Raw genomic sequence first — 13,817 nt, forward strand, 5'->3', positions numbered from 1 at the left:
AAATAGCTTTGGGACCAACCTGAAGAAGATTATTCATGATTATTGCTCCATCACCAACGTTTGCTTGAACAAGGTTTAAGAATGCTGTACGGTTCAGGCGAAGCAATTGACTCAATCGCTTGGTACGAACTGTGAACAAATGTGGCCTGTAACATAGGACCCCTACTTCACCAAAAACCTGACCTGTGCGTGCTTCACCAACTACCTGAAATGAATACACAAATCGCAACTTAAAAGCTGTCTTAAAAGGGATATCACAACATAAAAGCTGTCTTGAAAGCGAAATCACAATGCGGATTTTACCTGATCCACTCCATTCACATGTGCAATGATGTCCTGTCATATAGTAGGATTGTCAACTATTTGGAAGAAAAAAAAATGAAAGGAGAAGTAGAATTGTTTCGCAGATACAACAAAAAAAAAATGCTTACAACAGCCCCTGTGACCATTATGTAAAAGTCAGTTGGTGCTTCATTTCGCAAAATCACATCTTCTTTAGGAGGAAAATACTCGGCCTTCATCTCAGTGACCTACATAATATCAGAAGGTTGAACGGGTGATTCATCAAAAGAAAGTAGACAAGTCTAAAATCATTGTCAATGAAAAAACATACCAATTGGAATAGAAGATCATTGGATATTCCACGGAACAAGTAGATCTTGTCAACAATTTCGTAGAACAGATAATGTGATATGCTGGAACGGATAGCCTTGGGGAGGGAATCAATAATATCTTTCTGCTGTAGGCATTCTGAATCAGTTCTGTACCTCAAAGATAAATGAGCTACCATCTGTTCTTGCAAGCGCACTGGAAGATTGTTCCTCTGAGCAAATGCTGAGGCTGTTTGGATAGTATCTCTCTGAAATAATTTAAAATCAACAAGAAATATTTAAACAGTATAAAACAACTCTTGCAGGAGGACAAGACAATAGTTAGTTGGCTTAGTTCAAAACAAAGATTTCGTGAGTTCTTGGATAATGTTTCTGAATTGAACATATGAAAGGAGAAATGAGAAATTAAACAAACCATAAACAGAACTTACAAAGTTAACGGTGCGACTGGTCACATGAACCACCAAGTTGGTCATATTACCAATTATATAAGCTAGCAATCCAAGATTAAATATCATGTAGAAGAGGATGAAGGCCCTCTCGCTTGCATTGTTACCATGTATATCACCATAACCCGTTGTTGAGAAAGTTGTTATGGACCAATACATTGATGTAACATACCGGATAAGCAAATTTTTCTTTGTCCAATTTTCCTCAGCAAGTGCCATAAATGTCATTGAGGGATCTGGGTAATGTGCAGCAATAGAATACAAGAAGCAGGCGCCACAGTGAACCACAAAGAGAGCAGCCTACAATACGACCATCAATGTCTTATAGTGACAGCAATAAAATATAGTTGCTTAATCTAAGATCATGTACAGATACTAACAAGGTAAAGTTTCGTGCATCGAATCCAGAAGTAGCTGTATTTCGGATCTTTCTCCAATCTGAAAAGTTCAATATATACAGGGCACTAATAAATACTATTACAAAGAATAGAATAGCTTGATGAATAATAACAGATGATGATGAAACAGATTCAAAGCCTCACCTGGCAAAACATATACTGACCCTGCGGAGACGCCATAGACGCAGCATACTGAAAATCCCATATCCTTGAATAGTCTTATGCAATAAGCTGGCAAAAAGTTCATAAGGAACTGTAGATACGATATCAAAAATAAGCCAAGTGGAGGCATATCTCCAAGCTATTCTCTTGGGATCATCGACTAGGAGATAAGTTGCCTTGTCTAAGAAGGCAACAAAGAATGACAGAACAATATCAACAGCGAAAAACCCGTTGACAATGTTATCAAGAATACTGAGAGGTGCTCTTGGTGTTTGCAGGAACCCAAACTCAAAAGGTGAAGCCCATGCTGTGTAAAGCACCAAAACCACTAGAAACCAATCCCACGCTCTGCAACATTGTGCAAACTCATCATCATCAGTCACAGTGATACACTATCATACCTAAACAAAACTATGAAAAAATCATGGAGTTATAATGTCTCTTCACCAACACGAGCAATTCATCGAACAGTTTAGATTCATCAAAAAAATTTGGGAATTGAGATTTGCAATTTTCTAAATTCTCCATAAATCTCATAAGAAGAGAAGCTTAAAAATCAGTTCCACGTGCATCAACGAATCATCCAGTCCACAAAATCTCAAATTACACAAACGTAAAGGAAGATACACAGAATCAGCGTAAGTAGTACCTATAGCGAGGATCGAAGGGAGAGACGATGAAGCAGCGGAGCTTAATGTGACGGCTAGAACGACCGGCGGCTCCGACTCCGAGAGGCGGAAGAAGACCTTTGCTAAAGCTGTATTGGCTCATTGTCCCTTCTCTAGATAAATGTTCCGCCGCCACATCCTCCGCCTCCAAAATAACTCCACCGTTGTTCTTCTCCGGCCAAAACCACTCCATCTTCTTCTTCTTCTTCTTATCCTTCTCCATACCGATCGATGCAGGAGGATTCAACTCTCTCTCTCTCTCTCTCTCTCTCTCTCTCTCTCTCTCTCTGTGACCTAAGTGGATAAAAGCCCCTTCACGTTCCGTTGTCGAAGCAATTTTATTGTTGAGAGGAGAAGCGCGTACACATGGGCTGGTCTCTCTATACTCTCCCTCCTCCGCTAACCAATTCGGTTTTCTCCTAAACTTTGGTGTGTGTGAGATCTTTCTCTTTATCTGCTTTTTATTACCTTTTTACTTTTACCCCTTCCTGCTTCAACTATTTTCCCCACCTTTATTATATACACATAATAATACTATCTTATATTTCTTCTTACCATAAATAATTAGATATCGTATCGGCGAATACGTTCAATGAAAAGAATATTAAGAAGTAAAGTTTCGGTTTTTTCAACATTAATAATTTTCCCCTTATTTGGTGTATTTCCAAAATCACAATAAATGTTAACTTTCGGATAATATGATGATTTCCATTTTTTGTGAAAGACTTTTAATCTTTTAGGATTTTTTCCTTTTAATAAAAAAGAATATTTTAGTAAAGATTCCTTACTTATTAAACGTAATATAAATGTTATTATTACAATTCAACATTCTGGTAGTAGATCTATTCGTTTCCATATAAGTAAATATAATAGCTAAAACAAAAGAAAATAGATATAATAAGACCGATGAATATGTGTCGCAATTTTCTTCTATAATGTACATATTCGAATTTCAGAATTTTTCTAAAGTATACTACAATAGTCGATATTGACAGTCAAAATAGGAGAGATGAATTTCTTCTTCCAGCCAAAAAGAGTTACTAGAATAGCTCAGTCAAACAATTTTCTTCCTTTGAAATTAAACATTTTTGGATATCCGAATTTTATCCGAATCTTATCTACCTAAATCTTTACAATAATAAATATTTGAAATGTAATTTTTTTATATGTAACTCAAAATTTTCAAAACAATTATTATTACTTTTCTAGTTACTGACCCAGTAGTATAAAACAAGACCATACGTTATATAAGTTTGAATTAAGAAAATGGATTTTAATTGTTGTACTTGATATGATGGCGTGATTACCTGACGAAATATATGGTTGTCTGTACATGTATTGGAGGAAGAGAAGTTGAACGAAAGATAGCCGTTACGTCTATTGCATGTCGAAACGTGTAATGAAAGAAAAGAGACGAGCACGAAAGTAACGCTTCTACTTAATTGGCATTTTCTCTACTTATATCATCGATGCACAGCCAACGGCTATCTCTTGCACACTACTTTCACCATAAATACACATCCATACAAGGACCCAGAACACACACCAAATTAACAAGTTAGCTCTAAGTGAGTGTGTTTCTAATTAAAGTTTGTGGGTCGGAGAGATAGATGGTGTTTGTCAAAATGTTTGATGTTTACTTGATGATTGTGATGTTGATGGGTTTGGGGTTTACAATAGAGTTATCAACTGGGCACAAGTTCAATGTTGGTGAGAGAGATGGTTGGGTCCTTGCTCCTTCCGAGGATTATATTGAGTGGTCTCACAGAAACCGGTTTCAAGTCAACGACACTCTTTGTAAGTTTCTCTCCCCTTTTCCATCTATATGGACACAAATCACAATGTGTCAAAAATGAAAAATGTCACTGATGCATGATAATATATATCATCAATTGTTGCTTTCGCAAGTTTTTAAGTACGTGAAGGGAGAAGATTCAGTGTTGCAAGTGAGTGAAACAGAGTACAACACATGCAACACGACTGACGCCTTGGCTTCCCTCTCAGACGGTGACTCTCTTTTCCAACTTAGCCACTCAGGCCCATTCTTTTTCATCAGCGGCGACATCGGAAACTGTCTCAAAGGTCAGAAGCTAGCCTTAACGGTCATGTCCAAGGTCCACCACAGCCACGCTCCTCGTCATCCCTCTCCTTCCCCGTCACCCTCAACGTCTCTGGTCCATCAGGCTTTGTCGTCGCCGGCACCTTCTCCGGAAGTGGATTCGTCTTCAGGAGTTCCTGCTCCGGCTTCAGGTCCCGCTGCGGCAGCTCACAATTCGGCCGGTTCCGTTGGTCCGGGGGTGGTTTCTCTAGGCTTGATTCTCGTGATTATGATAAGTTCCATGGCTTAGAATTTGTGAGGGTATTACTTTCGCCAGAGTTAAGTTTTAATATTAATGTGCCTTTTATTATGTTTATTGTAAGCTTTTCTATTTCTCCCGTCTTGTGTTTGTCCTTGTTTTCGTGTTTAATCATCATGATCATGCAATAATGCCATTCATCATGCAAAAGTTCTTCATATTTTATCAAATCTTGATTTTCTATATATTAAAAAGGAATTATTTCTTAGTGAAAGATTAAGATATTTTATACACAAGAACGTAACTAAATTCAATCAACTACTATAAAATAACTGAGGCATTCAACAAAATATAGAGTTATAGAGGTTAGAACCGGGTAAACTAAGGATCACTTAGCTCCGGCCTGGATTTTCATAGACGCTGGAAACGAAATGATATGATTTGATTTGAACCGCGGGAATTTAAAAGCCGCAAGATATTAATTCAGTGCGTTACGTTGAAGAAAAATTATGTACCGTATAAACGACGTGGTCGTACCTACATATAGTACATGTGGACAGTGGCAACATCCCATGCATAGGCCATAGTTTCGTTTTGGAAGGAATTCTTAATTTCAGATTCCTAATGCTCTGCCGAACGAAAAAAAGGTGATACTTGCACGTCTACTCAATATATATATATTACGCTACATAGAATTAACAGATTAATTTCTTTCATAAACTTTTGTGTAGAGAACTCCATAAGAGTCACGATTAAATTTAGAAAACATTAATAGTGAACCAAACAGAAAAGCGCGTACTAAAGAATAAGATGATGACTATTGAACTTCAGTACATAACTCTCTGGCCTACTAGTCAATACTGGTTTTCATGTGATTTTTATTCACGTTTTGTTCATTTGCCAAATACAGAAGGGTTAAGTGTTTTATTGCAAAACCGTGTTGACTTCAAACAAAATTCACATGAGGAAATCGTCTCCTACTCCCCTTTTTTAACCCCTTTGAATATACATACATTAAAATATTTAATTTATCAAAAAAAAAAAAAATTGCCCTGTTTTGGGCACACACGACAAAATCATCGATGAGACCGTTTCACTCAAAATCTCTCAAGTGAACCTCATTTCACTTTATTTTCTCCCTAATTTTACTTGTCTATATATATAATCAGACGACCGCTACGGCGGCCGGACGGCCCATTTCAGCGCCAAGAAGACCATAACACAACATAGACACCCTCTGCTTTGCCACAGGAAACCTATCCTCCTCCATCTCCGAAACCGGCGACACAGATTTCCTCTCGCACGTTCCGAGCCATTTGGCTTGCATGTACTTGTGTTTTCTCCAAGGACCCAAGTGCATCTTCTTGTCTTTCATACATTTCTTCGCAGCCGTGCACAATATCTTTATCAATGACTTTAGCCTCTCCGTTTTCCCGACGTACACTTCCGGTAACATTCCGATGAGTCGCTTGTACTCTTCGCTACCTCTCGCCATCTCAAACTCCGCCCTAAAACATAGCTCAATCACCACCCGGATCTCGCCTTTCTTAGATTTGTCCACGATCTCCAAAAATTCATGCTCACCTAATGTTTTAGAAAATATAAACGTCATGGTTAGTCCAAAGTACTATAATTAATGACAACTTACTTCAAGGCGGAAGATGCTCAACATATCTATTCTTTTAGAATATCTAGACAATTCCGTTGACGTGGTTTATATATTAATGGCGTGATAAAGATGGGCGAGGGTTTCAAAAAAACAAATCCAAAAATTCGAACAAAATCTTTTAAAACAGTTTTTAATCTAAAAATCAGATAGTATCTTCTTCTTTAATAAGGAAAACAGAATACTAGAAAGATTCGAGTAAAAATAGGTTTTGATTGCTTACCAGCAGGGATCTCATGAGAGCTTCTCCACTTGGATTTGGAAATGACGCAATCATAGCCGGCGTCTCGTAGACGGCGAGATATTTCGCCACGCAAACAGCTACGGCAACCGTCGGTCACCGGTCTTCGACAGACACATACCAAACCATTTGATCTAATTAGTTTTGACGCTTCCTTGGTTGCTTGTCTGATCTTTGTCTCAATTGAACTTGTCCTATACAGTGTCGCCTACACATTTCAGATTTGGTCCCAAAAAAAAACATAATTAATTAATGAGACCCCACAAAAAAAAAAGAACATAATTGGAACCTTTAATCATAAAAAGAGAGTTTATGTATACTGATAAGATTTTTAAAAAGTTACCTGGAGAAGTTGTTCTTGTTCTTGCCATAATTTTATGTTCTCTTCAGAATTACAATCGGTGGTGTCGTTATCAGCTTCTAATTCGTCGCCGGCGGCGAAGTTATAATCCTCCGGTGACTGGTTACCTTCGTCAAGGAAACCAAATAGAACATCGTCGGAGCTAGCCATGCCGTCGAGAAATTTCATAATGTCATCGGAATTTTGCCGATCCATTTCGTTTCTTGAAAGGAGAGAAAGAGAGAGACAGATGAGAAATGTTTCTTGTTTTTTGTTTTCTTTTAATTCTTGTTGTTGTGAAAAATAGGAATAAAGAAGAAGGATATATATAGTCAGAGTCAGGGAGAGATGGCTAAAGTATTATGACTCGGATAAGTTGGGATTGGGGACCCGCCTTGGAGGTGGGAGAGAAAACAGATACAAGGCGCCGCGAACAAGTGATTGCTTTGATGCTCTGTTTTTTGAGTTTGGAAGAAGATGACGTGTGAGTATATGATTGGGAACTGAGTCGGATCTGATCGCTAAAAAGACAGCTATTTCTTATGTCAGCATAGCCAATCACGACAACTTCGGACCACAGATTCGGATATACTCTATTCGAATAATTAGTACACTAAATTTGTTTTTCTCTGCTAAATTAGATTAGATTAGATTAGTACACACAATTATCCATTTTTAACAATTAGATTTGTTTATATCTACCTAAAAAAAAACAATTAGATTTATCTGTATGCTATTGTCTTAATTTCTTAATTTGAAATAAGATTTATCTGAAAACTAAGATAAAAACGCGTGTGGAGAGGGAAATTGTGTTTTAGGCCACTAAATAATTACGTTTAACTCTCTTTTTTATGGTTTGCTTTTTAAGTATTATATATATTTTTTTAAAACTTTTTGGAGCTTTAATTTTCATTTTCATGTGTTTACAACTACATGAATCGCCGCTCAAGGACGGTATACATCTACAAGAAATACGTTAGTAAAATTTTTTTCCTTTTTTTAACGGTTACACGTTTTTTGTTTGTTTTTTGTCAAAGCAAAATAAGTGTTTTGTTCCGTAACATAAACGTTATTTTGGTGTGGATTAAATTGTAACTAATAACGTCCACGGTATTTGAAACTTTCTCCCGTAAAACTAAGTGTAGAATTCATCCCAATTTATCTGAATTATTTCACGCGACTCAAGAAAGAAGAAGAAAAGTGCAATAATTAAGTTATATCAAAAGAAAAAAGTGTAATAATTAATAATCATGAAAAGCAGTTTGCGCAAGTCGCTAGAATCGTCATGATCTGGGAAAATAGGACCCACGTGCCAATAATCAGACAGGGACAAAGACATCTTACGTGGAGGATAGCCATACACGTGTTTTCTTGTTCTAAACGCACTTATTCCCAACTAATACTACTTAGAGCACCTCTCTACTGGGGAGACTCTCAAATTTAGGGCCCAAATTTAATTAAAAAAAGCCATTATTAATCCAAAAATGTTAAGTATGAGTTCTGTAGAAAGTATTTGTAGTAACTCATTAAAAATGATATGTGGCAATTTTTTATAGNCTTCGCAAAGAACTTGATCGTCTAAGCGTAACCATTCATCCCTGATCCTCTAGCGGTCTGTAACCCTACCCCGTTGTACATAGTTTATAAGAGCACCTCCACTGGGGAGTACTCTCAGAGGTACTCTCAAATTTGGGCCCAAATTTGATTAAAAACCCCATTATTGATCCAAAAATGTTAAGTATCGGTTCTGTAGGAAGTATTTGGAGTAACCCATTAAGAACGATACGTGGCAATTTCTGATAGGGTCTCAGGTAAATATAAAACTGTTTTTTTTATTCTTCCTTTTATTTTTTTCATTAATCGCGAGACAAACTCTCTCTTCTCTCTCGTTCCAAACGGCGAAAGCAAAGGCGATTCGAGTCGTGATCGGAAAATCGAACCAATTCACGTCGATTCCCATGAAGTTTCCGGCTAAAATCGGACGTTTGTTGGTGGGGAAACGACGGTGGAGCTATCTGGTTGGAAACGACACCGATGGCTTTACGATCGACAACTTTTGGATTTTCGGTTCTCACAGAGAAACGACGGTGGAGGTATCCGTTGGTGGGACAACGACGGTGGAGCTTTCTTCTGAAGGCTTGAAGGGGAGGGTTCGGACCACCGGCTAACGAATCGGAGATGAGAAGGTTCGTCTTCTAATGTGTGAGTTGTTACATGTTTTTGTAGTTCATCTCCGGTGGTCTTTATTTGTCAGGGTTTGGGATTAAGTCGATAGATTTGTTAGAATTGTTAATGTTTTCTNCTTTTATTTTTTCATTAATCGCGAGACAAACTCTCTCTTCTCTCTCGTTCCAAACGGCGAAAGCAAAGGCGATTCCAGTCGTGATCGGAAAATCGAACCGATTCACGTCGATTCCCATGAAGTTTCCGGCTAAAATCGGAGGTTTGTTGGTGGGGAAACGACGGTGGAGCTATCTGGTTGGCAACGACACCAATGGCTTTACGATCGGCAACTCTTGGATTTGACGCTTCGATTCTCACAGAGAAACGACGGCGGAGGTATCTGTTGGTGGGAGAAAGACGGTGGAGCTTTCTTCTGAAGGCTTGAAGGGGAGGTTTCGGACCACCGGCTAACGAATCGGAGATGAGAAGGTTCTTCTTCTAATGTGTGAGTTGTTGCATGTTTTTGTAATTCATCTCTGGTGGTCTTTATTTGTTAGGGTTTGGGATTAAGTCGATAGATTGTTAGAATTGTTAATGTTTTCAGTCGATTCGACTTATTATTAGAGGATTGGGAGATAAGTCGGATGTTAAATTGATTTTGAGATTTGGTTGGAGGGTTATGGGTTTCGGTTTATCCGATTGATGTTCAATTGAGTCTGATAATAGTTTGATGTTCTTATTATGTAATGTTTGTCTTTGTGTTATTGATTGTATAGTGAACCCGTTTGATGTCAGTTTGTTTTTAAGTCTAGTGTGGTATCAGTTTGGTGTGAGTTTGGTTTGAGATTGGAGTTTGCTCAAGTGTTTTATGTTTGAGTTTGGTGTGAGTTTGGTTTGTTTTTAAGTCTAGTTTGGTATCAGTTTGCTATAGTGAACCCGTTTGGTGTTCTTATGAGTAGAGTGTAAGTAGAGTTTGATATTTTGTATAAATAAGTGTGTGATGTTTATGACTCTTTTGTCATGTTTTGTGAGAGGTAATCATCAACGGGATACAACGGTGGAATGGTGAAGAGTGTTGTGTTAATGCAGTGGACACAACGGTTGCAAGGTATAACTTGAGAAGGTATGGTTTTATGTTTTATGTTTGTATAACTTAGTTATATATTCTGTATAAACAATTGTGTGAAAAAGTGTTTAGTTTGAGTTTGTGTTTCTGTTTAACTCTAATTTTGTTTGGGTTTGGTTTGAGATTGTGTTTGGTCAAGTGTTAAAAAAATAAAAACCCGTTTGTTGTGTGCTTTGATGTGTTGTTGTGTGGTTTTGTGTCAGTTTGTTTTTAAGTCTAGTTTGGTATCAGTTTGGTGTAAGTTTGGTTTGAGATTGGAGTTTGCTCAAGTGTTTTATGTTCGAGTTTGGCGTGAGTTTGGTTTGTTTTTAAGACTAGTTTGGTATCAGTTTGCTAAAGTGTTTTATGTTTTCAAAACTCGTTTGTTGTTTGGAAGCGTGTCGAAGAGTGATGTATGTTTCAGTTTGCTATAGGGTAAATGATTGTATTAAAATTTTGTATTGACTTCAACCATCAACTTTTGGAATCAAATAACAGAAAGAGAATTACTGAAAAGTGATTCAGTTGTCCAGTCATATCAGTATATCTCTTTTCTTCTAACCACTCATTACCTTTTTGCTCAATAACCTTTAGTTGTAAAACACACATCAGCCACACTCGATAAATATAAACGATCATTGTTTAACACTAACCTAAACTCTTAACATTATTCTATCCAAACCTAAACACTCAGCCTACCCTTTTCGGTTTCATTAGCCTAAACAATGGATCCTAGCAACCCTTATCGTTTTTGGGATCAAAATTTTGTTGATCTTTTGAATTCTCAAAAAGACTCCAACTGTTCTGTTAATCATATTCCTCCAAATTCCACCCAATCCTCTCAGACTATTCAGTTTAGTAACCCATTCTCTTCTCAGCCTTTAAACATTAGCCCTCCATTCTCTTCACAGCCTCCTAACCAGACTCCGATATCTGAATCTGAAGACTGTTTTGGGGTTACGGTAGATGAGATTGATGAAGAAGGAGGCAGAGGAGTTAGGAAGCGATGGAGTGCAGAAGAGGATGTCTATCTAATAAGTGCTTGGTTAAACACAAGCAAAGATCCAATGGTAAGCAAAGAGCAGAGGAAAAATAGTTTCTGGAAGAGGGTTGCAGACTATTACAAAGCTCATGTTGGAGGAACCGGTTCAAACGCAAGAGGGACTTCACAATGTAAGGCAAGGTGGAATAAGATAAACCACCAAATCAACAAGTTTGTTGGGTGTTACGCACAAGCGAGTACAAGAAGGAAAAGTGGAGAATCAGAAGATGTTGTTTTGAGAATGGCGTATTGAGTTTTACAAGAATGACATGGACAAGCCGTTTCTGCTAGGACATTGCTGAAGAGAACTGAAGAATGATCAGAAATGGATCACAGAACACCATGAGAAATGTGGCATTAAGCGGACTAAGCTTGCTTATGAAGGAGAATTCGCAGCTACTTCGAGCAACGGTGGAGATGAGATGAGGCCTCTGGGGGTTAAAGCTGCCAAGAAGAAAGGAAATAAACCAGCAGTTAGTAGTGATGTTCCGGATGGTTCTGTCGATAGGTTGGATAAGATAATAGCAATGAAGGATCAAGAACAGGCGGCTAAAGAGAGGCATGGCAAAATGAGATTGTTAGACAGCCTGCTTAACAAGAGTGAACTAACACCCGCTGAAGTACTACTTAGAGACAAACTCCTTGATCAAATGTTGACAAATATTTAGGTTTACCTCTTGTGTCTTTGCTATGTTCTCAATATACTATCTTTTGGTTGTTTTGTTTTGTGTTTAACATAAACCTTAACTTTGTCATGTTTTGTGTTTAACATAAACCTTAACTTTGTCATGTTTTGTGTTTAACTATACTTGTCTTCTTCTTTTGTTTCAGGTTTGAGGGACAACATATGAAGCATATGAAGCAGTCTCGTTGGCATCTGAATTGAAACATGTTGGTCGACATATGAAGCAAACTCGTTGTCTATACATGTGTGATGTGTTGTGTTTGTAACCCGTGAATGGGTGTTGTTTTTTTGTGCCATTCACGGGTATCTCAATATTATGTACCCTGTTTAATAGTGATCGACTTTTGCTTGTTTAAGGACTGTCACAACTTTGTAACCCGTGAATGGGTATAGACTTTGGTTGTAAGGTTATATATTGATCATTTGTCTTCTCTTCTTCATTTACTAGTTCATCCGATTCTTAGCATTTCTACAGTTTTTTTCCTTTCCATACAAACCCATTTCTCTCATCATCATTTCTTCTTATCAAGATTTCTCTTATCAACGTTTCTTCTTATAAACCTTTCCATTACCAAATAAACAAGTTTCCATAAACCTTTCCAAGGAAAAAAAACCATTTCCAATACAAAATAAATCCAATTTGACTGATAATGTCTAATTGGATTTCTGATCATGAAGTTGATCAAATGGTAGAGGAGGAAGTTGATAGCATAGTGGAAGGGATTCAGTACAACTACACTCAAGAGGAAGAACCACCAGCTCCAATATTCTGAAGAGTGCACATAAATAGAGACCGCGAAGAAGGCCACACTCGGCTATGGAATGATTATTTGGGTGAGAATCCGACTTACACTCCGCTATGTTCCTCCGTCGCTTTAGAATGAACAAACCATTGTTCGAACGCATAGTCAGTACTATTGAGAATGGAGTCCCGTACTTCAGACAAAGGCGAGATGCTACTGGAAGGCTCGGTCTTTCTGCACTTCAAAAATGTTCTGCAGCTATCTGTATGATGGCATACAGATGTCCGGCAAATGCGGTGGATGAATATTTACGACTTGCTGAAACAACCGCACACAAATGCCTTGAAAAATTTGTAGACGGAGTTATCCATCTATTTGGAGACGTTTATCTCAGACGACCTACAACGGAAGACCTCCAAAGATTACTACATATTGGAGAACAACACGGTTTCCCCGGAATGGTGGGGAGCATAGATTGTATGCATTGGGAGTGGAAGAATTGTCCAACTGCATGGAAAGGACAATATTCACGTGGATCTGGAAATCCGACAATCGTACTAGAGGCAGTGGCATCCCAAGATTTATGGATTTGGCACACATTTTTCGGACCACCGGGTACGTTAAATGATATCAATGTTTTGGACCGCTCGCCGGTCTTTGATGATATCCTAGAGAGTCGAGCTCCAAGAGTTACATACATTGTCAATGGACGACAATACAATATGGCTTACTACCTCACTGACGGTAGCTATCCCAACTGGGCGACTTTCATCCAATCAATTACACTTCCACGTGGCCGAAAAGCAAAACTCTTTGTTCAATTTCAAGAAGCATGCCGGAAAGATGTAGAGCGTGTATTTGGAGTCTTGCAAGCTCGATTTGCGATCGTGGAGAATCCCGCACTTTTTTGGTATAAAGGGAAAATAGGGAAAATAATGAGAGCATGTATCATATTGCATAACATGATAGTTGAAGACGAACGACATACCTACAATTTCTACGAACCATCGGAGTTCCATCATGGAGAAGAAAGCAGAACTCATCATGTTGATCTATCGTATTCTACAGATAGACAAACAAATCTACATAACTTGATTGACATTCGAAATGACGTTCATGATATACAAATGCATGATCGGTTGAAAAAGACTTGATTGAGTATATTTGGTAAAAATTTGGTGCAATCCATCAATAAATCTTTTTCTGAATTATGTATAATATGTATAATATTTCTTATTTTAAATTTA

The 13,817-nt window shown here is 37.8% G+C and overlaps 5 protein-coding genes across 5 annotated transcripts in view; 3 read left to right on the forward strand and 2 right to left on the reverse strand.

The window, feature by feature from the left end:
• The window catches only part of LOC104727609 (probable potassium channel AKT5), an 11,171-nt gene extending 8,420 nt beyond the window's left edge, over positions 1 to 2,751 (reverse strand). Inside the window, exons 1-8 of the mRNA XM_010446699.2 lie at positions 2,270 to 2,751; positions 1,603 to 1,968; positions 1,441 to 1,498; positions 1,043 to 1,360; positions 614 to 859; positions 432 to 530; positions 304 to 336; positions 20 to 205 (exon numbers count right to left, since the gene is read on the reverse strand). Coding sequence (XP_010445001.1) covers positions 20 to 205; positions 304 to 336; positions 432 to 530; positions 614 to 859; positions 1,043 to 1,360; positions 1,441 to 1,498; positions 1,603 to 1,968; positions 2,270 to 2,511 — 1,548 coding nt within the window. The 5' untranslated portion in view covers positions 2,512 to 2,751. The remainder of the gene's footprint in view (positions 1 to 19; positions 206 to 303; positions 337 to 431; positions 531 to 613; positions 860 to 1,042; positions 1,361 to 1,440; positions 1,499 to 1,602; positions 1,969 to 2,269) is intronic.
• On the forward strand, positions 3,763 to 4,805 carry LOC104721583 (early nodulin-like protein 2). Its single transcript, XM_010439604.2, has 2 exons — positions 3,763 to 4,085; positions 4,197 to 4,805. Exons 1-2 carry the CDS (start codon positions 3,899 to 3,901, stop codon positions 4,634 to 4,636), a joined length of 627 nt encoding a protein of 208 aa, XP_010437906.1. The 5' UTR covers positions 3,763 to 3,898; the 3' UTR covers positions 4,637 to 4,805.
• LOC104721584 lies at positions 5,491 to 7,149 on the reverse strand. The gene is made up of 3 exons (XM_010439605.2): positions 6,836 to 7,149; positions 6,475 to 6,700; positions 5,491 to 6,169 (listed from the first exon to the last, which is right to left on the reverse strand). The coding sequence occupies exons 1-3, from the start codon at positions 7,046 to 7,048 to the stop codon at positions 5,751 to 5,753; spliced, it is 858 nt and encodes a 285-aa protein (XP_010437907.1). The 5' UTR covers positions 7,049 to 7,149; the 3' UTR covers positions 5,491 to 5,750.
• On the forward strand, positions 10,826 to 11,810 carry LOC104727610 (glutathione S-transferase T3-like). Its single transcript, XM_010446700.1, has 2 exons — positions 10,826 to 11,388; positions 11,447 to 11,810. Exons 1-2 carry the CDS (start codon positions 10,826 to 10,828, stop codon positions 11,808 to 11,810), a joined length of 927 nt encoding a protein of 308 aa, XP_010445002.1.
• LOC104727611 lies at positions 12,687 to 13,724 on the forward strand. Its single transcript, XM_010446701.1, has one exon. The coding sequence runs from the start codon at positions 12,687 to 12,689 to the stop codon at positions 13,722 to 13,724; it is 1,038 nt and encodes a 345-aa protein (XP_010445003.1).

Source organism: Camelina sativa, chromosome 11 (assembly GCF_000633955.1).
Source record: "Camelina sativa cultivar DH55 chromosome 11, Cs, whole genome shotgun sequence".
Lineage (NCBI taxonomy): Eukaryota > Viridiplantae > Streptophyta > Magnoliopsida > Brassicales > Brassicaceae > Camelina > Camelina sativa.

Coding starts and splice junctions, on each gene's coding strand:
- LOC104727611 (XM_010446701.1), top strand. CDS start 12,687: ATGTTCCTCCGTCGCTTTAGAATGAACAAACCATTGTTCGAACGCATA.
- LOC104721583 (XM_010439604.2), top strand. CDS start 3,899: ATGGTGTTTGTCAAAATGTTTGATGTTTACTTGATGATTGTGATGTTG. Junction 4,086..4,196: donor TCAAGTCAACGACACTCTTT/GTAAGTTTCTCT, acceptor TGCTTTCGCAAG/TTTTTAAGTACGTGAAGGGA.
- LOC104727610 (XM_010446700.1), top strand. CDS start 10,826: ATGGATCCTAGCAACCCTTATCGTTTTTGGGATCAAAATTTTGTTGAT. Junction 11,389..11,446: donor GATGTTGTTTTGAGAATGGC/GTATTGAGTTTT, acceptor ACATTGCTGAAG/AGAACTGAAGAATGATCAGA.
- LOC104721584 (XM_010439605.2), bottom strand. CDS start 7,048: ATGGATCGGCAAAATTCCGATGACATTATGAAATTTCTCGACGGCATG. Junction 6,701..6,835: donor AACAAGAACAACTTCTCCAG/GTAACTTTTTAA, acceptor TGAAATGTGTAG/GCGACACTGTATAGGACAAG. Junction 6,170..6,474: donor CTCTCATGAGATCCCTGCTG/GTAAGCAATCAA, acceptor CTAAAACATTAG/GTGAGCATGAATTTTTGGAG.